We start from the raw sequence: 25,508 nt of genomic DNA on the forward strand, positions 1-25,508 counted from the left end.
AATAATGTGGAAAATTATGTAAATTTTTTTTTCAAATAATAGTTTAAGCCATTGTCTCAGAACAAGTGTATTACATAGCTGAAGAAAAAAAAAAAAAACATTTTGGAAACCTGCCTTCCGGTCCGGAATGTTTGTTTGTATTTGGATTGGCCTCTTGTCAGTCATTTTTATAGACACGCCCCCAACTGCTTTTCACATCCTTACAAATCATTATGAGGAAAAGTTGTTGTAACTTGGCTTTCAAGCAGTTACTAGAATGTTAAAGTTAGTTAGCATGTTAACGCTGTTTGAACCGCTATAGGTTTTTGGGGGCAGCGAGGGGAGTACGGTGACTTAGCATGTTTGCCTCGCACCTCCAGGGCTGGGGGTTCAATTCCTGCCTCCACCCTGGGTGTGGAGTTTGCCTGTTCTCCGTATGCTTCAGGGGTTTCCTCCGGGTACTCTGGTTTCCTCCCCCAGTCCTTGGAAAGACTTGCGTTGTAGGCTGATTGGCATTTCCAGATTGCTGCTACAGTATTGATAAAATACTGTATATAATTTTTTATACTCTCTACCTGGCTGCTACTCCTTATGTTTACATTTACAGCAACTCATATTCTTACTCTTTTGCACTACTGTCATATCTGATTCACTTTCTTACTAGAACTGTGTACTAGTCGGTGCTGCACTGTATCTTACAGTGACTATTGTCCTCTTTTGGTAGTCATTGTACTGTCTTGTGCTGTCTACACATCTACATGTGCACTTAATGTAAAAAATATGTAATCTCTTGTAGTTCTGTGTTGTTATATGTAGCACCATGGTCCTGGAGGAACGTCGTTTCATTAAACTGTGTAATAACTAGCTGTATATGGTTGAAATGGCAATAAAGCCACTTGACATGACTTGAGTGTATGTACACAGTTGAGCTCCAGGTGCCCTGCAACTCCATGTAAGATAAGCGGTGCAGAAGATGGATGGAAATTTTTAGGTTGGAGGTATGCGGAAATGGGGGTGGGCTCAATGAATAAAAAAAAATCATTCAAGTCTTATTCATCACCATTTAACCCTTTTTTTTTTCTTTTTTTTTTACACATTTTACTGAATATACTTTTAATTTCTTTGCTAAATAATCAATTAATCACTTGACATATTAACTTACTGCAAACACAGCTGGCTTTGTACATGTCACAACACGTGCATACTCGACGACTAATCTCATGATGACGTTCAAGCAAGTCTGTGAAACTATATGTCCAAGGTGTAAGAAATGTAGAATTTTTTTCTAATAAACTTCGCCTTGATGGTTGACAAGACATTAAAAATAAAAAAACCTGAAGATTAAAATATGTTGTTAATTAATTAATTAGTTAATTAATTGATTATTATGTAAAAATAAATAACCAGGAGGTGGGAACTATATGGGATTCAATAGGAAAGAAGACATGATCATTATTTGATCTGCTTATACTCCAGTCATGGTGAAAAAGAAAGTACACCCTCCTTCAATTCTATGTTCTTATTTCTCAGGGCCTAAATAACAATCATGTGGTCATCACCAACTTCCATAAATAAAGAAAAAACAAAGAAAATGGTGAAAAAAAACCAGATTTCAATATATAGTCCTTTTTTTCCCAAAAAGTAAACCAACATTCAGAAACCAAGTGGGAAAAAATAAGTACACCCTATAAATAAGTAACATGAAGAACCACCTTTTAGCACCAATAGCTTGAAGTAAATGTTTTCTGTAGGAGTTTATCAGTCTCTCACATCATTCTGGAGAAATTTTGACCGACTATTCTTTACATCATTGCTTCAGTTCATTGATGTTTGAGGCTATTCGTTTACGCACAGCTCTCTTAAGCTCCCGCCGCAGCATCTCAATGGGGTTGAGGTCTGGACTTTGACTTGGTCATTCCAACATGATTTTTTTCTTCTTTAGCACACATTATAAGCAAAGTACTTGGTTAAACCTTAGGTCCCTGGTCGGGACACTGATACTACCCAATGCTCCAATGCTACCCAATGCAATGTGGTGCCAGGATAATAGCACATAATGTTACATTAATATTAATATTCACAACACATCATATTGGAAAGCAGTGATCAAATCTCCTGCCAGCTTCACCGAGGAGAAATTACTGTATTAAAAGAATTGCAGTATATTATTGATCATTTAATAGGTTATAGTTTTTTTTATTAGTACTTTTATTTACATTTGTCTGGATTTTTAATTTAATAACATAATTACAAAAAAGGTAGGAAATTAACTCTAGTTGCTGTGCATATGTTTAAGCTAATACATTATAAATCACCTGTTCTTTTATGACTTTAATATACAGTAGATTAGAATGAGGCCTTCCTTTGTACTTGCAAACTCTGGCCACTAGAGGATAGACTTGAGTTATAAATTTGAACAGGCTTCCAAGAAAGGGGAAATGACATTTAACAGAGGAGAGCATGGTGGCTTAGTGGTTAGGACACTTGCCTTGCACCTTTGGGGTTGGGGGCTTGAATCCTGCCTCCGCCCTGTGTGTGTGGTGTTTGCATGCTCTCCCTGTGCTTCGTGGGTTTCCTCCAGGTACTCCAGTTTCCTCCCCAACGTTCCAAATTGTCTGGAGTGTGTGTGTGTGTGTGCAATTGTGCCCTGTGATAGGTTGGCACCCCATCCAGGGGTCCCCTGCCTTGTGCCCCAAGTTCCCTGGGATAGGCTCCAGGCTTCCCCATGACCCTGTGTAGGGTAAGCAGTATAGAGGACGGATGGTTGGATGGACATTTAAAGGAGAAGAGTGAAAAAAAGGAAGTAAAGGAAATAAATAAATTCAAGGAAAGGCATTGTCAGCATTTATGAAGAAACCGAATCAGATAAATACTGTTAAAATTCGGCATATAATGAAACAAAAGCAGAACTTTTAACACGGACATTTATTACTCTGTTTACATTTGTGAATGGAGAAGTTAGCAATGATGAGAATAATGGTGTTGATGAATAAATTCATATTTTGGTCATTTAGACTTTCATAAAATCATTTCATGTCCTCAAATTGAAAACCAATGTAGGAAGCCATTTTCAACCCTTTGTCCAAAAGGGTTGAATTCAGGTATACTGGACATCAGGAAAATTGGGGCAGTTAAACGTACAGTAGCAGTATTTACTTTCTGGCCTGATGTGAAGAGAAATGAAAGTCAAAGTGAGACTTTTGTTACTAAGCCATAGCATAAAATCATAGCATCCTTTACTTTGTCACATATACATTACAGCACATTCTTTTCTTTGCGTATCCTAGCTTGTTAGGAAGTTGGGGTTAGAGTACAGGGTCAGCCATGATAGCACACGCCTGGAGCAGAGAGGGTTAAGGGCTTTGCTCAAGGGTCCAACAGTGGCAGCTTGGTAGTGCTGGGGCTGGGGCTTGAACGTCCAACCTTCTTATCAGTAACCCAGAGCCTCAACCATTGAGTCACCACTGCTCTAAAGGATGGGGTCAGCATCAAACAGGAAGTTGACCTTAAATATTATGAGATAGGAAATTGACATATACTTGGCTATTTTTTTTCCATAAGGTTTTCATAATTATTTTCAAGACGTCCAAAATGACCAAGCCTGATTGGGTAATTTGGGGCTTTTGGGTTCAAGCTGACTGGGACTGCCCTAATATGCAATAAGTAGAGAGAGGAAAAGTGAAGACATGAATAGATGCATGAACACCATAACTATGGTTCAATGATGCCTTGATGGATTTTATGTGCATTAAATGAAGCATCTTAATAATCAGGGGAATGAAGTATAATGAATAAATTATAAAATGTTACTTACATTTTAGTAGTGATTTTCCAGTGCGACTACTACTTAATCTGTCCATACGGATTAAGAAAAGATTGGAAAAGTTAAAGATTTTCTAAACTCCGTTATTGCTGTTATTGCTGTAAGAAATGAATTATAGAATGGTATGATGATGATGATGATGATGATGATGAATTTGGATAAGATTTTTTTTAAATCCTGTTATAGAAATGTGATTTGTTGATGCCATGAATCAGTAATAAATAAATAAATAAATAAATAAATATTGTTTTAAACATGTAATTGTGAATAAAAGTAAAAGCCTAAACCAATGAAAAATGGGTTTCAATCAATTTTGACCTTACATCTTCAGAATATGACGAAACATTTGAATGAAACATTTTTCTTCATATGTATATAGTCAGTAGCTTGAGGTTATCAGTAATATGACATGTGCTGGGGTATGTTTTATTAATGACAAGAAAGCTTAGACAAGCTGGAAATTTGAAGATGGCCTAATATATCTAAATTCACCCTAATCACATGAATAGAAGTTTTGAATAATCAGTGATGCATACAGAAAATATTCCTTATTGTCTTCATTCTTCCTCCTCCCCTCAGTGCTTCCTTCAACTTCATTATAAACCAACATCAAAAAAAAAAAAGTGTCTCACTCCCTCATGGTAGATGACACGCCTCCTCCCTTTCTCTTTAAATTCCTCCACTTGGTCTCCTGACATCATTAGTAACTTAACCTCAACAGGCGTAAGTGTGTGCATGTTTTTTTTGTGCGAACTCTTGCAATGAAGGCTCTACTGTTCATCCTCTTCCTCGTCAAATGTTTTCCGGATTCGCATGCTGAGAAAAAGATACAGGAGTTCTTCATCGCCGCAGTGGAGACCAGCTGGGACTATCTGAACGCTGGTGGTGTGGATCCAGCTGCTAATCAGAGGTACTTACACACACACACACACACACACACACACACACACACGTGAGAACACACACACACACCAAATACAGCATTTTATCCCTGTTGAAATCTTGATTCTGATTGGTCAGAAGGTGTTGATTAATTTCCAAAGTATTAGGAACATTCCACTTTAACAGAGTAAAAACTGTACATAATCATTGATATGGTGAAATTTACATGTACAGAGATGTTTATTTAGCATTTATAGTAGCAGTTTCGAGTGTCAGCACTTTGTAACACTCATAGCTAAAGCTGTTGAGGTTTTCTGACAGTCTTCAGGGGGGACGGCCTTGTGGTTTCTCAGTAACATCATAAACTGTGGTTTTTTTTGGTCTTATTAACTTAAATAGATTAAAAAAACATCTCAGGAAGTGCTGTTATGGGAAAATAATCAACTTTAGGTTGACTGTAACTGTAACTTGACATCATAACACCACGTCATTGATTATTTTCCTAAAACAGCACGCCAAGTCGTGTTTTATTCTTTACATAGCACACACCTAATACAGCTTCATAGTACAGTATCATACAGCTACTTTAGAATAGGCTTTATTTTTGTATTGTGATTTATTTTATTTTATAAAGCATCACAAGTTGCTAATATAATAAGAATATAGCATACTTATAATAGTTTAGTTAGTGTAGTAGGCCTATACTTAGTAATATCTTAGTAAAAATATCCTAAAACAATCTTGGTTTGATTCAAAACTTACTTTACTTTAGGTTTGTACTTAAAAACTGCTGTGTATTGGGAATCTAGTAAGAGTTACACAACAAAAAATGACGTATTTTGCTGATTAATGCTTCACTGAAATGTAATTTTTTAAATTTCATTTTTGTTCATTTTCTACAGAGGATCCAACATTCAGAAATATGTCAAGGCTGTGTACACTGAATTTACAGACTCCACTTTCACTACCCCGAAAACGAAACCTCCATGGGCAGGTTAGTGCGACTGAATTTATTCTCTTATTAGCCAACAATTTATTTAATATTTTCCTAGTTCATGTGTGTTTTCTGAAGAAGTAGTGGGCGCACACTGTAATCCTGGATCGCCACAACACTGCAAAGCTTCCTGCTAAGTTTCAGCAACAAAAGTCCAAAAAAGTTGATTTAATAATATAATAATTAATCATCATTAGCCTGCCTGATTAGTCAAGTTTCTGAAAGATTGTTAAAATTATACAATAAAAAGAATTGCTAGGATGATGAAGAACGTCAAAACTGTGATACTGGCTTGGATGGATATCGTAGGGAAAAAATGGCTCTTTGGTAGTTAAGGGATTTTTTTGTTCTACTTGAAACCTCTCTTAAAGGAAAATCTTCTATTTGGTTGTAATCTGAAAGCTCTAGACTTAACCTATTTTCCTATTTTTATTTTCCCACCCCATTTCAATACAGTAAGGGCTTTAGATCCTGTGATTTGGCTACCAGGAAATGGGTTCAATTGAATAAATTTCTAAAATTGTGATGCAAAGTTGACAGAAGCTGAAAATGATTGGTGTCATGTTTTTTCCTGCAGGAATTCAGGGTCCTACGATCAGAGCAGAGGTGAACGACCGCGTAGTGGTCCACTTTAAGAACTTTGCCTCTTATCCTCTCAGCATTTCCCCGATTGGCATCCCCTACTGGAAACAATCTGAAGGTGAATTTCCTCAACTTTTATGTTTTCTAAAGGGTACTAAAAGTTAGACAAAATTCCAACATTAATCATTGTGTCCTCGGTTCCGTTTCTCATTCTCCACTGAACATGAAAAAGACTTTTCTTATGTTATTTTGACCCAGAATACTAAGATAAGATTAAAAAACAGTGATGATAGTGGCTGTGCAGTTTCCTTTATCTCTAAATTCCACTCCCAAATCTGGATCAGAGGGAGTACTGAGCAATGGAAAGGTTATTATGGCTGGGTCACTAATGAGATGGGGAACTGGGTGCACTCTTAAATTCTCGATTGTGATTGGTCAAAATGCATTGATTCATTTTCTTGTTGTAATATGTTATCGTTTTCTTAGCAAATTTACACAGATTTGTATGGTGATCGTTCCTCATAATCTAAGACTAATAATAAACAGATGGTTATGGTTATACAGTGTTGTTATTTTTCAAATATGTAATCATTGATATGGTGATAGCACTTTGTAACAGACAGAGGTAAAACTGTAACTTACAGTTTTCTGTCTTTGCAGCTTTCTGGCTTTGCAGTTTCTCAGTAACATAAGAAGCTGATTGGTTGGTTGATTGATTGATTGATTTATGTCTCATTAACTTCAAGAGAATTTAAAAGAGAGCCTGGTGAGAGGATGACTGTTTATAGCTGTAATAATGTAACTGGTAATAAGAACTAACTTGTTCTTCATGAATAAATGCAAAATGTAATCATTGGCAAATTGCTTTGAGAAGTGCCGTTATAGGAAAATAATCAACTTTTTTGGATTGGGAACAGTAATTCCACTTCATCACACCACCCTGTAATTGATTAGTTTCCTATAACAGCATGCCCCATTGTGTTTTACTCCTTACATACTGTAAAGATATGATCTTGGTCAATGGAACAGAGAATTGCTAAGACGTGAACAGTTAACACTTCATTCATAAATGATTCATAAATTTGGTAATGTAGGAAGAACTTTTTATGCAATGCTGGCATTTCTGTACAAAGTGAAAGATATTTCCTGCCATCAAGAAGCTTATTGGTTATTCAACCTGTAATACGATAGGAGGTTTAACCCTGGAGATAATTTAATGCTGAGATGGATATGTAAGCTGATTGGATAATAATAAGGCAAATCTGACATTACTGGGAACATAAGAGAGATTTCAACAGCATTGTAATGCTGTTGCGTTAAACATATCTTAACATGATATTTCATTAATTTTTTTATTTATTTATACACAGCTTTTATAGATCATACGTTATGTTATATCAGAAGTTTTTATTATTTAATTTTCACACAAGCTGTGTTGTATTATGTCCAGGTGCTGGTTATGAGGACTCCACATCTGTCCAGGAGCAAGAGGATGATGCGGTACAGCCTGGTGGATATTATAAATACATCTGGGACATTCTTCCTAACAGTGGACCAACCGTCACAGACCCAGAGTGCCTCACCTACTCCTACTCATCCCAGGTGGACAGTGTGCGAGATTTCAATTCCGGACTCATCGGTGCTTTCCTGATCTGCAAATCAGGTCTGCTGGAAATGGATTCTTCAGGATCGTGTTAAAATCATGTTTATTGCACAATTATACACTTTACAAATTAACGTTCAGCCAAGGTTGTTTAAAAATGTCTATTTAGTCAATATGATTTTCATAACCTGATAGAAAAGGACCAGTTTAACAGTTTTAAATGCTTTGGCTCATGCAGTGTGAGTTTAATCTGAGTCAAAGATGACAGCTAATTACATGATTATAACTCCTTTGACCTTTGACCCATGTCCAGGCGCACTAACAGAGGACCGTCAACGGAAGGTGCCTGAGTTTGTGCTGCTGTTTGCTGTGTTTGATGAAAGTAAGAGCTGGTATAGAGACGTGGGCAGAGCAGATAAATTGAGGAAATCATCCGATCGCCAGCAGTTTCACACCATCAACGGATACGTCAATTCCACACTGAAAGGTCTGGTCAACATTACCTTATACAATCAACCAATTACTCACAATATGTATACACAATATACTTTTACATTTGGCAAGCTATTTTTAAAATTATTTTTAACTTGCAAACGAGACAGAATCCTGTCCAAACACATAGCTGAGCATGAAGGTCAAATGACCAACCCTAGCTTTTTGATAGTTATGAGATTTAACCTTGCAACCAGACAGTCACTAGCATCGAACCTTAACTGCTGTGCTACTACTGTACCCAATAGATTACTGACTCAGTAGTACTCAGTAAAAGCAACTGGATTTGTTACAATTTTGAAGATCTGAAAAGCTTCAGCCTTCCTACTAAATGTCCAGTCACATTGATTGATGACCATTTCTAGACATTGCAATGTCTTCATTATCCATTCAGAGATGGATGGATAGATGTATGGATGACTTTGGTGACTAGATCAATAGTCTGATAAACAATTTTGTTAATTGCATCATTTGGTGCCTTGGCTAATGCATGGATGGCTGGTTTTGGTGAAGGGTTTAACAGCTTGTGATATTTGGTGGGTGGATGGATGGATAGATGAATGGATGGATGGATTTGGTGAATAAAACAAGAGTCTCATGAACAGTTTTTTTAAACGCATAATTTGGTGGCTTGGACAATACATAGATGGATTTTTTTGGTGAAAGGTTTAACAGATTTGTTATATTTGGTGAGTGGATGGATAGATGGTTGGATTGATTGATTGACAGATCTAAGATGTTCATCAGATGAAGCCATTTAAATGGGGAAAAACCTCAAGATTAGAGTTCAGTCATATTTAATTTAGCACCTCTAGACATTTCAAATGACTTGTAGATAACTCAAGAATCTAGATGACTCAAGAAGCTTCATAGCCATCATCATCATTGCCAGCCTTTCTCTTTTCAGGTCTGAAGTTATGCCAGAAAAGTCCAGAAGTTTCCTGGCACCTTATCGGTCTGGGTTCCACTCCAGACATCCACACTATTCAGTTCCAGGACCACACTCTAAAAGTCATGGACCATAGACGTATTACTGTGGAGATAACCCCTATGACCTTCACCACCGCCCTGCTCAAGCCATACACCGAAGGGAAGTTTCTGATTTCCTGTAGGATCCATTCACATCGGCAAGGTCAGTGGACACACCAAGTCCTTTTGAGGACATGATGTATCCCATCTACAGACTTATTCTGTATACAGAAAGTATGAGATGAAGGTGTAACACCTGATCTCATTGGATGAATTCCACGTTTTTGGGAAATAAGAAATAAAGTTTGCAAGCACAACAAAACATCTAGCACAAAGTCGAAAACAAAGAACTCAAATTTCTTGATGTACTTCTAACACTTGTTTGTTTTTTACTCTCAGCTGGTATGAGTGCCTTCTTCACTGTGGAGAACTGCCCTGAATCCAATGAACTGCCTGAAAAGCAAAATGTCCAGCACACTTACGATGAAGACGAGGAGGGGGATGAAGATGACCCAGTGGATAATCTTTTTTCTATTGTGTTCCAACGTCACGGTCCCCCATCAGTTCTGAGGTCTGGTGGAAGACGACCCAAAGTCTGGATTCATTACATCAGCGCCGAGGAGATCATGTGGGACTATAATCCTCAGGGTGACCGGTACGTGAAAACTTGAAAAATTTGAGTTAACTCAGAAGTTTATTTGTCAGAAATTGGAATCTGGTGTCATTTGTGTCAACTGATGTTTATGCTTTATGAATAACTATGATAAGTCAACTTTTTAGACCCCGTCTATAGGTATACAGATATTTTTGCCCCTACATTTTCAAAAATATCTCTGTCCACATGAAAACTATTTGAAAACGCTCACATGAGCATGCCAGCCCAGTGATAGTATGCCATAAACTTTTATGTCAAGAAAACACCTCAAGAGTAATGTTACTGATTATTGGAGAAGGTGAAATGCAGAAACACAGCACAGTGGCTAAAAAAAACTAAGACAAAAAAACAAACAAACACAAGGATTCATATGTATGAACTGCAAAGGTTTCATGCTTTTCCCTTCTGCTCAAAAACAGTGTTTTACATTTTGTTTACATTTTCTTGAGAAGCTTAGATTTCAGTGAACAAAAACGGCATTTTGTTTGGACAGGAGGCCAAAACTAGACCAAGTCTGGAAAAACTTTAATGAATGTAATCTGGATAGTTTAGATTTATCTGAGTAACTTGGATGGGTCTGAGTAACTTGGCTGTGTCTCAGTAACTTGATTGAGAGAGAGGATAATTTGGATAAGGCAGGGTAACTTAGTCTGAGTAATTTGGATGAGTTAAAGAAACAGGTAACTTTGATGTGTCTGTGTTACCCGGACAAGTATGAGTAATTCAAACAAGTCTGAGGAGAAGTCTGACTGAAGTCTGAGGGTTTGTTTATTCAGAATTTATTTGCTCATTTTATTCCAGACTTTCGAAGTTCGAGCCTTCAGTTCAACAGACACAGGTCTTGGGTAAAGTCTATAAGAAGGTGGCTTACGTCGAGTACACAGACAGCACGTTCACGAAGAAGAAGAGCCAAAGCAATGCATTGATTGGCCCAGAGCTTAGGGGAGAGGTGAACGACCAGTTTCAGGTAAAACAATCAGTATCATTTCATAAATTCATATGCAGTTTTGAAAACTAAAGGACAATGTTCTGGGCAAATAGTACTCATACACCATGTTATAATACATTTTCAGATTGTTTTTAAAAATATGGCCAGTCGACCTTATAACATCTTTCCAAATGGACTTGCCAGCGTGCAGCCTGTGAAGAAAAGAGGTAAGAGCAAATTCATTCTGAAAACTGTAGTTTACATTACTGTATTAAAGGCCTGTGGTGGAAAACGTACTGTAGCAAACTGCTGACACTGGCAACGCCTTCTTCCTAAAAATAGGAAATACATGATATGTCCAAAAGTTTGTGGACACCTCACCATCACACCTATAAGTGCTTTCTGAACATCCCATTCCAGATTTATTCCCCTTTGCTGTTATAATAACCTCCACTCTTCTGGGAAGGCTTTCCACTAGATTTTAGAGCGTGGCTGTAGGGATTTGTGTTAATTCAGCCACAAGAGCATTAGTGAGGTCAGGCACTGAGGTCAGTGAGGAGGCCTGGCACATAGTTGGTGTTCCAGTTCATCCCAAAGGTGTTCAGTGGGGTTGAGGTCAGGGCTCTGTGTAGGCCACTCGAGTTCTTCCACTCCAATCTTCCACTCGTCTTTTGTAAACGGGGGCATTGTCATGCTGGAACAACTTTGGGCACAACCCCTTTAGTTTCAGTGAAGGGAAATTGTAATGCTACAGCATACAAAGACATTCTATATAATTGTGTGCTTCCAACTTTGTGGCAACTGTTTGGAGAAGGCTGACATTTGGGTGTGATGGTCAGGTGTCCACAAACTTTTGGTTTAGCTTCATTAAGATCTTACTTTATGGTAAATGCAGGATTTATTTCTGTACAAATTTTAATTTGTAAAAAAGTAAAGCCAAAAACAAAGCCAGAGTTTTCAGACTCTGGTTATATAACAGGATTAGCTCTTCCCATGACCTTATAAAGCTTACTGGCCTGCACGCTAATTATTTCACCCACAGTATTTCATAGAACTAATGTTCTCAAGACTGAGATAAAAGCTCATATTTTCCCAGGCCAAACCCTGCCAAGCACGTTTTTACAGCTATTAAAGGCTCTCCTCTTCTTCCTAAGAAGAAGAGGTGTGACGGATGTTTTTGGAGTTGTTCAGTGATGTTTCTGTTAGCTAAAAGAACCTGACTTTGCAACCTTATTGCACACATGACTTTGATACATTGCATAAGGTTAAGACTGACTCTGGAAATAACCCCATGTATTTTGTGCACTGATGCGGCATGAAGAGAAGCAAGTGGACCTGCGGTCCCTGGCTGTCCCACCAGGTGAGATTATGATGTACCTGTGGAAGGTGACAGCAGAGGACGCTCCCACCGAGGCCGACCCCCGCTGTCTGACCCGGCTGTATCACAGCACGCTGGATCCAGAGCGAGACATAGCATCAGGCCTGGTAGGGCCCCTAATCATCTGCAAATCAGAGAGTTTGGACAAGCGAGGGAAAGTGGTGAGTGTTAACTCTCAGCTAAAGAATTAGATAGGAAATATTGGTTACTATACTGTATGTGTTTGTTAATTAAGGTCTTTATTTAAAGTATGTTTACTGTTTTGTCCTTTTGAAAGTCAAAGCTCAGCTTGATGAATGCATGGATGAATGAATAGGTAGATCTGGTGAAGGGTTTTTCAGATGGTTGTATTTGCTTAACTGATGGATGGATGGATGGATGGATTTGGTGAAGGGCTAGCAGTATTTAGTTGGGGGTGGCTTATCAGATGGTTGTATTTGGGGGATGGATGGGTGGATGGATAGAGGATGGATTTGGTGAAGCACTTAATAGATGGTTATATTTGGTCGGTATATGGGTGGATGTATTTGCTGAAGGGTTTAAAACAGATGATTGTATTTGGTAGATGGATAGATGGATTTGGTGATGAGCTTAAAACAGAAATGATGGTGGGATGGACAGATGTGTATATGGATTTAGGGAATTAATCAATAGACAGGTGGTTTGGTAAATGGATCAGTGGGTGTACTGGATAATGGAAGGTTGGCTGGATTTGGTCAAAAGCTTGGATGGATGGTTGAACATATATAAAAATGTATGCAATAGATGAAGAGACAGATGGTTTTAGTAAATGGATCAATGGGTGAACTTGATGATGGATGGATGGATGGATGGACAGATAGGCTTGATAACATGACCAACATATGTGTATTCTTTTAGTTATCTTCAGACAGAGAAAAACACCTCATGTTCTCCATCTTTGATGAAAACAAAAGCTGGTATGCTGATGAGAATATCAGGAAGTTTAGCGAAGATCATTCCAAGATTGATCGCAATGATCCTCATTTTTACAACTCTAATATCATGCACAGTAAGTATCACTTTTAGCTTGCTCATGTTGTATAGTAACAACTAGAACAATTATCTAACTAATCTTTCTCTCATTTTATCTCTTTTCTTTTGTAGGTGTAAATGGTTTCATGTATAACAGTCTGCAATTTAGTATGTGTGTTGGTGATGTTATGCTCTGGCACGTGGCCAATGTAGGTATGCAAAGTGATTTCCTGTCAGTGTATTTCACGGGAAACCCATTCGAAAGGGACAGAACCTATGGCACAGTCCTTACACTTTTCCCAATGATCGGTGACACTGTCATCACTGAGATGGAGACTGAAGGTAAGAGTCAAAGCTTTCAAGATGTACAATAATTTACTATAATTGTAATAAAAGAGACAAATTAATAGTAATCAATCATAAACTAGCTGTATGCAAATCAAATTATGATCACTGGATTTTATAATGTGTCTGTAATAGTGCATTCTTAGTCTGCTCATCAATTCCTTAATGAAAAAACTATTTGTCCAGGTGAGTGGGAGATTGGTGCCTTCGATCCCACTCTGAAAGCACAAGGGATGAGCGTACGATACTCTGTGTTTAACTGTGAACGAGAGTTCCCCTTGGTGGACACTGATGATGATGATGATGACTTGGAGGATCACATAGATAAGCACTTCTCAATCCTAAGAAGCTTCAGGAAGAGGAACCGAACTGTGGCTATCCAGGTTTGCCAGAAAGTCTCAAGCAACACAACCCAAACAGAGCAGCAAAACGCAACCAAGATGCCCTTAGAGAAAAAAGGGGAGAAGACCATTCTGGTATGCAAGAGAAAATTTGTCCCAGTGGATGAAGCTGAGGATCTGGATGTTCTCTCCCAGGGAGGAATTCCGCAGGATATTCTGGATGAACTCAACATGGAGATGAGTTCATCAAAACGCCAGAAGAGACTTGCTTTTGTAGAGAATGACACAGAAGCAAAGAGCGATCATCCTCCCTCTCGTTCCCATGACACAGAATCGAAGAGTCAGAGAGGGAAAAAAGTAGATAGCATGGTTAAGATGGGAGACAATAAAACAGTGAGATACCAGGATGTAGATAAACCTGAAAAATCAAATCCATCTGTTGACCTGTTTAAGAAATTCATTCAGAAATCAGGGCTGAATACGACCTCTGATTTGGGCCCCAAGGCTAATTTAACAGAGAGGACTCAGAGAGAGAGACAGGAAAAGAATAGAGAGGAGGCCACAAAAGCAAATGATGCAATGAGTGACAATGATGTTCTAAAAGACTCAGTTGTAGAGCTGGACAAGCTGATGGAAAGCCTAGATCCTCATAAATATGCCTACAAAGATGTACAACATCTAGATCTGAGCTCTCAGCATTCCCCATCAAGCTCCTCACAGAATGAGACCCACCTGAAGAACCTTCCGCCCTTGGAGTATGACGATTATGAAGATGAAGGGAACAAATCCATTCTGAGCGTCGACTCTACCAATGAAATTGATATCAGGTCTGGTGACTCAAAATTCCGTAGCTATTACATCGCAGCAGAGGAAATCATGTGGGATTATGGGATAGACAAACCTTCCCATCTCATCAGTGCCAGGTGGAGTATGAATCTAACTGACTATGGGCCATATTCAGAGATGGTGACTTAAGTCCAATTTTTACATCAGCTATTTACTGCATAAATTGATTTTCTGATCACACCATTCATTATGCTAATTTCCTGTGTGTAGTTCGCACCTCAAAGGCTGCCAGATTTTACTTGGGGAGTCAGAGACGGGGGTTTTTAACCACCACCTTTAAACACAAACACTTGCCTTTAAACCTGAAAAAAAAAAAATCAGGGATAGAAAATGCAGACTGAAGAAGGGTATAGCCGTTTTTTTTGGTGTAAAATGTAATACGATGTAACAATTGGTTTAATTTCACAATATGGCTTCCACCCTCAGTATTCAGCAGATTGTAAAATAGCACTTGATCCAGCACATCTTATTATTTTGGATTTTATTTTTTTATACTGGGCACAATCTTGGACAAGACTATTCATTAATTAATTTAATTAATAAATAGTGTCATATATTTATGTATTTAATATTGGCCTCAATAGGCATACATTTTTTAGATTATTTTTAGCCCAAAACATGAACTTCAGTGTGACATATTGTGGTTACATCAGACTGTCAGACTGATGTAACTGCTGAACTTAATACTACTTCCTCACTGCACTTGGCTAACTCAACTCTGAATATGGTCCTTTATGCTCGACACTTCCTTTTAATTGACAATGTGCAAAACAATGTGAAAGTGAGCTGTTCTGAATATTAAATAAGGTGAATATAATTTGTCTACACAGGGAGACGAAGAGAGGAATGAGAAAGTATTTCCCAGCCTACAAGAAAGTTGTGTACCGAGCATATCATGACAGAGATTTCAAGAAGCCTGTGAAACGTGGAGAGCTAGATGAACACCTTGGGATTATGGGTCCTGTGCTTAAGGTGGAAGTTAATGATGTTCTTACTGTAAGTATGATCCTACTTGTCATTGAAAATGCTTCTTGATAAGGAAATGTGTGATCTGATTACAAATTTTAAGGCTATCTGGTGACTGTGGCATTATATAATTTACTGTTTCAACTGCTATATGACTATCCATGTCTCCTTGTCCTTGGTATATATTGTTTAATATATACTGTTTCTAATATGACTGTTTTCACTTATGTTTGAGATTGTTGAATTTTTCTTCTATTAAACGCTGTTGTGAGTGTGCTATCTCCAACCTTAGTTGATTTGCAGATATTTCTCCCTATCTAATGACTGTTGACAACCTGAGCTTGAGGATTTTATATTTGTCATGTGTTATAGGTAGTTTTTAAGAACACTGCCTCCAGACCGTACTCTCTGCACCTACACGGTGTGTATGATAGAACCATGGCGAGCTCTGCACCACAGGGGGTGGAGCTACGGGATGATGAGGGACCTGGCGACCCAGTGCCTCCTGGAGAAGAGAGGATCTACAGCTGGAGAATTACTAAAAGACAAGGACCATCATCCAAAGACTTTGACTGCAAGGCCGGGGCCTATTACTCTACGGTTAATATGGTATGCAATATCACTTCTATAATTGTGAAAAAATTTGGTTGCATTTAGAACTACATGACACAAACGTATTACCTTCGTGACTACATTTTTAAAGGCTTATTCCAATAGACAATAGATGTCAGGTTGACACTAAAGTCAAGTAACATTGTGACATGACATTTTTTCAGGCAGATTTTCATTATAACATTGTGACTAACTTTATGGCTTGTGGTATGTGACATATTAGTGATGCGTGACATGGATGATGACAGAAAAAAATAAACCTGACTTTGAAATTTCAGTGAAATGACATTGTCACAAGTTTCCATAACTTTTATAAATAGTAAAACTATTTATGTAAAGTGGCAGAGAAACTCAGATTGTCATGATTCTGTCATGACTTTTCAAAAAGACAAAATTGCATGCATGATGTGCATACAGTATGTATGTGTGTATGTGTGTATCCCAGGAGAAGGACATAAACTCTGGTCTGATTGGTCCTTTGCTAATCTGTCGCCCTGGGACACTTAAACCACGCGTCCTCCTACAACAAGGAGTCCAGGATTTATTCCTCCTATTCACCATTTTTGACGAGAAGAAGAGCTGGTATCTGGAAGACAACATCAGGCAGTTCTGTAAACCACCATGCCAGGCCAAAGTAGATGATCCCTGGTTCGAGACCAACAACAAATTTGCTGGTACAAGTCAAATTCCAGTTACATGCTGTATGTTATAGTACGATGCCTTCGCTTAGTGCATCGTCAAGCGACACTGTGCATTCAGCAACCGTATCAGGAAATTTAATATGTGTCTCAATCTATAAAATACAGAATAGTAATAGAACAAATGACCTTTTATGCCAAATACAGTTTTTTTGATAATACAGTTTTGTCTCTGTAAGAGTATTATAAAAAATATATTGACTTGGGAACAATATCTGAACATTTATGAGCCACCCTCATTAGTTTCCTCTTTCTGTTTCCCGCTCTGATGTAGCAATAAACGGATACGTCGCAGATACTCTACCTGGTCTGGTGGTGGCACAGCACCAGACATCTCGCTGGCACCTGCTAAATGTGGGCAGTGTTGGGGAGTTTCATGCTGTCCACTTCCATGGAATACCTTTCAGCATTGGGAAAGACCAGGAACACCGCCTGGGCATCTTCAACCTTTATCCAGGTAAACAAACAAGATTTTCATTTGGGGCAAAATGCTTCCTTTTAATTTGGTACCAGTCGAATTTTTGTAGCATTCAATGTGAGGGTTAATTTCTAGGTGATTCGTATCACATTTACCAGTTCTGAGGAAAAGCGAAAAGGGAGTGAGTGTGTTGCAATTTTAGATGTTTGTGTAGTGACTAAAATGACCATGCGTGACACACATGACAATGACACACACACACAATTACTAAATATGTGTATATACAGTACTTAGGCACTGTTTTTAGTACAATATTTTTGACTTCTGTATTATTCAGTCATTAAAAACTTAAATTACTTTTGCAACCAAAAATTAAATGTTACAGAAAAAACATTTGTATGTCAGAAAAGAATGTAACATATAACATATTAGTATAAAATCATAATGAAGGCTATCAGGTTTTAAATACATAAACAGAAGCAAGTGTGACTATCTCCAGAAGAACTGTGGCAGATTCTCAAAGATGCTTAGAAAAAACTTTTCAATTTTCCAATTTTCACAAAGTGTACCTGAGGTTGTCACAATTTTATTTTTTCAAGTTTTAACATTTATTATTCCAAAACATTTTGCTTTTTTCTAGTAATAAATGCTTAAAATTAGCACCTTCTGACCAATGAAACGCAAGAATTCAACAACACTGTGGTATAAAAATAAATAAATAAATAAATAAATAAATATGCATGTTTTTTACATTAAAGACCTAAAAATGAAAACTATGAATTATGAAATATTAGTCCTGATCCAAAGGTGATGCTGATGTTCGGTCCTTCTTCTTCTCCTCCTCTCTCATTACAGGTGTGTTTGGAAGCATTGAAATGAGACCAGGAGTAGTGGGCACCTGGCTGGTGGAGTGCACCATTGGAGATCACCAACGCTCTGGCATGAGAGCCAAACTTCTTGTTTATAACGCACGTAAGAAACAATTATTATGCAATGTAGACAATTGGTGATTTAGAGTAACTTACAAAACGTGCTTTCTGGACATAAACGTGGATCTGACTGTTTATGTGACCATTTTGTACTGTTTTTCTGCATACACAGCATGAATTTCTGTCTCTGATTATATGCAGTTGCTATTGTTGAATGTTGAATATACTCTTAGTCATTAGTTTGTGCATGTAAATTACCAATGACTGCCTAAAAATGACAGTTGAATGGATCTGGTCTTGCAGAATGTATTCAGCCCTTGGGAATGCAGTCAGGATGGATAGCTGATGAGCAACTCACTGAATCTGATCATTATGGTAAAATAATAACTATAGATCTAACGATTCTTCAATTTTGTATCTTTTTTAAAATCCTAAATACCAAGAACTGTTTTATCAGCACCTTATTTTTTTTATCACTAGTAAAATAGATATTTGTGGTTCAGACCAAAACTCTGCAGAGTATTTTCTGACTCTTTTCCTTGTCTGACAGGTGACTGGAAGGCAGGATTAGCCCGATTGCACTTATCTGGATCAGTTAACGCTTGGGTCGGCAACAATGAGAACTCCTGGATCCAGGTACAATAACCTGCTTGTTCGAAGACAAAACAAGCATTAAACGATACATTCCTGATGTCTTGTGTTCTCACTTCCCATCAAACGTTTTTCATGGACACAATGTTGTTTCACATCATGTATACTGTGTATAAATGTATAAACAGAGGAAAATGAACAGTTTAGCCAAAATAATTGCTAAAGTAGCTTGTTAGCATAGAGCTTCTCCAGAACTAATACGTTTGTGTGTGTTAGGTGGATTTGTTACGGCCCATGGTGGTCCACGGGATCCAGACACAGGGCGCGAAAACTTCATTTGGTCTGAAAGACATGTTCACGATGATCTTCACCATCAGCTATAGCCTGGACCAGAAGACGTGGAAGATGTACAAAGGAAACAGCAGCGAATCTGAATATGTTAGTATCAAAGGCCAAATACTAGCCTCAACAACTCACATTAACACATATCCTTGTACCCTTGACACAACACAACAATCCATAGCACCAACTGATGGCTCCAAGACCTACCCTTAATCCCCTAGACTTAAGAACTGGTCTCAACACTCAGAATTATCTACTCATCACAACACCTACAGGCCCAAAACCTACTATCACCTTCTAGACTCAAATGCTAGCCTGAAACTCTAAAGCCTGCACTACTACTTAGCTTGAACACTTAGCTAGAACAGCCATTACCAAGAGCTTGCCCAATAACAACACTAGCAATGACCCTTGAGGCCAACATCTGGCCTCCACAGCATTCAGCGTGAAAAGGTTAGCATCAAATCTAAACTCCCAGGTTGCACATGTCTTAGCTTCATCTGCTAGCTTCAAAACACAGTCTTAGCACTAGTCCCAAGACCTTCTAGCCCCATAGTTTAGCCTCAATACCACAACATCTAGACTTAATACTTCCTCAAACTCCCAATTCCCAAAAGCTAACCCTGCCACTAGTCTTTTCTATGACACATACATGAACTTATCACACACACACACATATATATATATAATATATATAAACAAGACTCAGAATTTGACATGGATGCATTAAATTGATGTTACTGTTTTTTTAAACTAGAAATTTAATGGAAACCTGGATGGCTCCAGGGTAAATGACAACATCTTCTCTCCTCCAATCATTGGTCGCTACATTCGTATTCATCCATCCACCCATGTCATCAAGCCCACTCTGAGGTTTGAACTGCTGGGCTGTGACCTCAACAGTGAGTATATACACATACACAGTCAAATGTAATCCATGAATACTAAAAACAGTCTGGGGCACCTGGGCTTTTATAGACTCCATAGTTATCTTTATGAAAAACTAATATTTGAGTCTAACAGTTGGATCCAAAGGTCTGAGGAACTGAATCCAAATCAATCCAAAACTAATCTAAAATTATTCAACTGATACCTAATATACAGTGCTTGGACAGTACATGCCTTTACCCAGTATTTAACTGCTGCAGTCTCTTAATGACTAATATGGCCTTGATATAGAGTAATTTAACAATTTCTCTGAGTTATGCATCATTGCCCCTACTGGTTTCAGTCAATAACAATCTTTGGGCCATATTCAGATTCAGCGACTTAAGTTTCTTCAATATTTACACAGGGAAAGTTACTTGTATTCAGACTCGGGTTACGCAGCTCCTTAAAGTTACGTTTCTGGGCTTCCCATTCACATTTCGCAAGTTACCTGCCTCCAAAACTTTCTCATGTAGAGTCTGAGATAGCATATAGACCATCACATTTAAACACAAGGACTTGCTTTTAAGCCCAGAAAAAAACGTGGGACAGAAAATGCGGACTGAAGAAAGAAATAGTGGGTTTTTTTCTTTGCTGTTAAATGTAATACAATGTAAAATAATACCCAGAAACAATTTAAAAATGAAAGAAATTAAAAATGATATGATGATATATGAATAACTCTGAGATTTGCATAACTCTCATGCAAATCTTTGAGTAGCACTTATGCCTGTACTTAAGTCTGTGGTCTGAACACCAATGTAAACAATTTTGGAATGAACTCATCTTTGATGATGAGTCACTGCCGTCACTATTTCGTAATGTTTTCAGGACAGTAACTGATGGCGTGTATGTGTGCTCGCTCATGTTTCAGGTTGCTCACTGCCTTTAGGAATGCAGAGAAGACATCCTGAAATTCAGATTAGCGCGTCTACCTTCCGGCAAAGCTGGAGAAACTCATGGATCCCAGACCTCGCCCGACTCAACCAAGATGGCAGCGCCAACGCATGGAGACCCAAGGTACCTCCAGAAATTCTTCACTTATCAGAGTTTATAGGATGACATTACAATAGTTCCTTTAAAAATGACCACATCATTACAATTATTCCTCAATCAGAGCTGCAGCTTGGTCTCTTATTACGGGATTTCCTTCTTCTTGCAATGCTTCTTTTGATTCATTCAATACAGATGACTTTACAAGACATAATTCATTCATGATAATTCTTCAAACAATATTTCAGTGATATTTTGAATATATCAGTATGTATATCAGCACAAACCTACTATTTATCAATTTATGTATCTCATGTCCTTTTTTTAAACAAAAATCAAGATCAGAATGCAGTGAAATTCTTTAAGTGAGAATTTGGCCTTTCTAGCGCCATTGCTACAAAAAATATTGGCCCAGTGCGAACTGCGAATGAAGTTTATCAGTAATCTGGTATTGCTTGGCAGCTGCTCATTTAAACACTATTGTTGAGAGTTTCCTCTAGCTGTCTGTTTTGGAGTGAGATGCCTGACCCATTGTCTCGCTCTCTGGACATGACTCATCACTTTCACCACTTCCCTCTGAAAGCAGCCACACACACACACACACACACACACACACTTGTTTAGTCCTAACCAAAATCTCTTGGTTCTTTTAATTAATTTATTTCTTTTAAATTAATCAATGTTTCAATTTTTCAATAAAAATTGAAGCTTTTCTAAAAGAATCTGTTATAAAAGGAAACCCCTTGATGTGTTATTAGGTTCCACCTAGAACTATTAAGTGTCAAACTGAAAGACTGTATATAGTGGAAGATGGGAACTTTTTTCTAAAATCCAGAATATACCATAAAAGCTGCCCAGCAGATTTTAGTACTGTTATAGGAAAATAATCAATCAGAGTACTGTTATAGGAAAATTATCAACAATATGGTGGTCCAAGTTACTTTTACCATCCAAACGTTGATTATTTTCCTACAACAGCATGATCCAAAGTTTTTTATTCCTCCCATTCCTCCTCACAGCACTTTGCTAAAGATTAAGAATTTTAATTTATTAAACAATGACACATCACACTTTTTATTTGGAACAAGTGAATGACTGGAAAGACTGGATGACTCTAGAGTTATTGCATAGTTTGTAACTTTTTTCCTTTTCTTTCCTTTTCTTTCTCAGTCTAATAACCCATACGAGTGGCTGCAGGTGGACTTTATGAACGTGAAGAGAGTCACTGGTATTGTCACACAGGGAGCCAAATCCCTGTTCACAAGCATGATGGTGACCGAGTTCTTGATCTCTGTTAGTGATGACGGCCACAGCTGGGCCATGGTCACTGAACCGGGAACGCAGCGGGAGAAGGTGTGTGTGATTGAAGAGTCTAGAGGTTGTCACATGACTGTGTACTTTTAATCTCACTCCTGTTCACTCCTGAAGGAATTCCTGCAGACACTTGTGACCAATCCTTTCCATCTCTACAGAAAGTTGGTTTTGTTTGTTCGCTACATTCCAATTTTTTCCACAAAATTCCCAAAACACATGACAAATTTTTAACACAGTGACCCTGACCAGGATAATGCATTTTCTCAATATGAATGAATGCATCATACAACACCACATCCAATGTCCTACCCTGTTCATGGTCTTGGCCTTCCTTTGTCCCAAGATTTTCATACCTGTCTGCCATCCTGAAAGAGAAAACCGCCAGTTCCTGCAACTTTTTTATTGGGTCCCGCAGGGCCTTCAGATTCCCAGTCAATTCCTCCCATGTCATATGATATTTAAATGTGATTTTCCTTTTTATAAAGTTTGTGGATGGCAGATGATGTGTTCATACAGATTGTAAAATAAAAAAAAACCCGAATTTGATCCTGGAAATTAGAGGCAGTTTATGGTGATGATACGTTAATATACCATTAGTACAAACAAAGTACATTCTGAATTTGAATTTGACTCTTTGAATCCATAAATGACTCTTTGAATCGTTATCCTGTGAATGACAATTCTTCTCAGGTTGTACAACAATAAAAGACTTTCAAAAAAATATATATATACTACACGGAATCTAGAATTATAATTACACACAGCTGAAAGAAAGTAAATTCTGTGTACAGCAATATCATTGGAGTGTACCGCATATCGTTTATAACACATGTTTGTTCATTTGCAGATCTTTGAAGGGAACAGCGATCACGATGAGCAGAAGCTGAACGTGTTCGAGCCTCCGCTGTTCACCCGGTTTATCCGCATCCATCCAAAAGGCTGGGTTAATGACATTGCACTGAGGGTGGAGTTCCTGGGATGTGATACGCAACAGAGACTCTGAGAGACAGGCGTATAAGAGAGATAGAGAGTGTGTGTGTGTGTGTGTGTGTGTGTGAGAGAGAGAGAGTATAAAATATATAGATGTGAGAAGAAAAATGTGAGAACGAGACTGTGTGAGAATGTGAGAGTGTGAGAGAAATAGAATGTGTGAAAAAAAAGACAGAGGTCATTGACACTGAATGTAAAATGGTTATTATTTTTTAATTATTTTAATTATTTTTTGTATTATTTTTATTTTCATCACTCAAATCTTTTGATGCTGTAAATGGATTTCTGATTGGTCAGGATCTGTTCAGCGAAATATATTTATATATATTTAAAAAAAAAAAAGTACTGCACATACATTGAGTTGCCTGTTTATTCTGTACACTTGTAGCTTTCGTCACGTACCGTAGGTCACTGTGTATATGTACAGTTGTACTGACTGTAGCCTGTTTGCTGTGTGGCGCGGTCATGAGAGTATAAGGTACAGCAGCAGTGTTTTTAAACACTGTGTACACTTACTACACACTCCTACTTTGTTGGCTCAGCTTGTAGGTGTACAGTTAGAGACCATAGTTTATCTTTTTCCATGCACAGTGTGTGTTACCCCTTTATCTTTGTCAGTTTATGACCACAGCACTGCTGCTGTACCTGATAACACTCGTACCAGCACAACGCACATTGTTACCATGGCATTGTCACTGCTGTGCTGAGAAGGGTCCACCTAATAATATCTGGTCCTCTACGGTCTTCCATTAGTCTTTTCCATTAGTAAACAAGGTAGAAAGGGCTAATACATTGTGCATTGTCCAGTCAGTGACCTATGCAGGTGGACCTGATTAAAAGGCAATTCAGTATATACAGTATGCTGGATACAAGGAAAGATATGTACATATATTTTTCTTGCATATGGATGTGTTAGTTCTGCCTTTTGTTACAGTTTTTATTATTTATGAACTATGCAATAGTTATACATCAAAACTGCTTGTTCACTGTCAAATATGCTGCTCATTTAATGTATTTAAAAAGTGTTTAATCTGCTCATGTGACTACAGGAGGTTCAAATATCAGTATACATTTATTTTCAGTCTTACCACATGTTAGGACACATATCTTAGCCACATGTACTGTATATAATGAAGATATTATTAACACTACTGAGGTTTTATTCTGAATGTAGATTTGAGTGTTTGCACTGTGAAAGGATTCAAATGACTTAATTTGATGTGATTTATAATAAAATTAAGTATTTAAGTATGAAACGCAAAACTGTTTGTGCATTCCCTTAACCAGCATGATCCACTGATCGAACCAAGTACTCGAAAAAGGTTATGACAGAAGCGATCAACGTATAGAAAAAACTGACCAGAGTTCAGTTTTTTCATAGTTCAGGAACAATTGCGGCTTCTATAGCACATCCTCTGTCATGGCCAATCACATTTATTTAAACTGTTTAGCTGAAGAGAGCTCATCAAGAAAGGAAAGTATTTTTGACAGACTTTAATAGATTTCATATACTCTCTTTAATTTGATTAGCAACCTCATGACAAGTCTTAGTTAAAAAAAGTTTTAATTTAAATACCTATACAGTTTACATTCAAACTCTATTTTCACAACGCCACACATTTCATGTTATCATACATTTCTTTTGGCAAGCCAATTAGAGTATCTAATTTGCTCATATCATAAGCCATTTTAAAACAACGAATTATAGACGGCCTTAATTCACCATATGAGAGTTTTAGTGTGTCAAAAGTTACACCAGTGTGTCTTTTTAAACAGTCTGGAAGAATCCAAAAGTTGATGTAATGACTTATAGAAGCTTCTGACTGGGGAATTGTCACCATTAGGAGTTAATTGGGATTGCATATGTGTCTGTATTTAAAGGCCAGTGCCTACGGTAACCAAATTTTGACCATGCATT

The 25,508-nt window shown here is 37.7% G+C and overlaps 1 protein-coding gene across 1 annotated transcript; it reads left to right on the forward strand.

Annotated features, from left to right (window-relative positions):
* Positions 1-4,487: 4,487 nt before the first annotated feature.
* f8 (coagulation factor VIII, procoagulant component) lies at positions 4,488-24,853 on the forward strand. The gene is made up of 25 exons (XM_026916778.3): positions 4,488-4,712; positions 5,587-5,678; positions 6,256-6,378; positions 7,711-7,923; positions 8,177-8,350; positions 9,263-9,487; positions 9,724-9,979; positions 10,781-10,946; positions 11,053-11,134; positions 12,229-12,446; positions 13,165-13,315; positions 13,411-13,620; positions 13,810-14,887; positions 15,641-15,806; positions 16,149-16,385; positions 16,834-17,062; positions 17,361-17,543; positions 18,360-18,476; positions 18,737-18,808; positions 18,984-19,069; positions 19,301-19,462; positions 20,124-20,268; positions 21,168-21,313; positions 22,457-22,639; positions 23,448-24,853. Exons 1-25 carry the CDS (start codon positions 4,564-4,566, stop codon positions 23,601-23,603), a joined length of 5,019 nt encoding a protein of 1,672 aa, XP_026772579.2. The 5' UTR covers positions 4,488-4,563; the 3' UTR covers positions 23,604-24,853.
* Positions 24,854-25,508: the final 655 nt, after the last annotated feature.

This window comes from Pangasianodon hypophthalmus, chromosome 13 (assembly GCF_027358585.1).
Source record: "Pangasianodon hypophthalmus isolate fPanHyp1 chromosome 13, fPanHyp1.pri, whole genome shotgun sequence".
Classification (NCBI taxonomy): Eukaryota; Metazoa; Chordata; class Actinopteri; order Siluriformes; family Pangasiidae; genus Pangasianodon; species Pangasianodon hypophthalmus.

Bases quoted from the DNA above. Each gene is read 5' to 3' on its own strand.
- f8 (XM_026916778.3), top strand. From the start codon at position 4,564: ATGAAGGCTCTACTGTTCATCCTCTTCCTCGTCAAATGTTTTCCGGAT. The intron at 4,713-5,586 runs GTACTTACACAC...CATTTTCTACAG, and splicing joins GATCCAGCTGCTAATCAGAG to AGGATCCAACATTCAGAAAT. The intron at 7,924-8,176 runs GTCTGCTGGAAA...ACCCATGTCCAG, and splicing joins TTTCCTGATCTGCAAATCAG to GCGCACTAACAGAGGACCGT.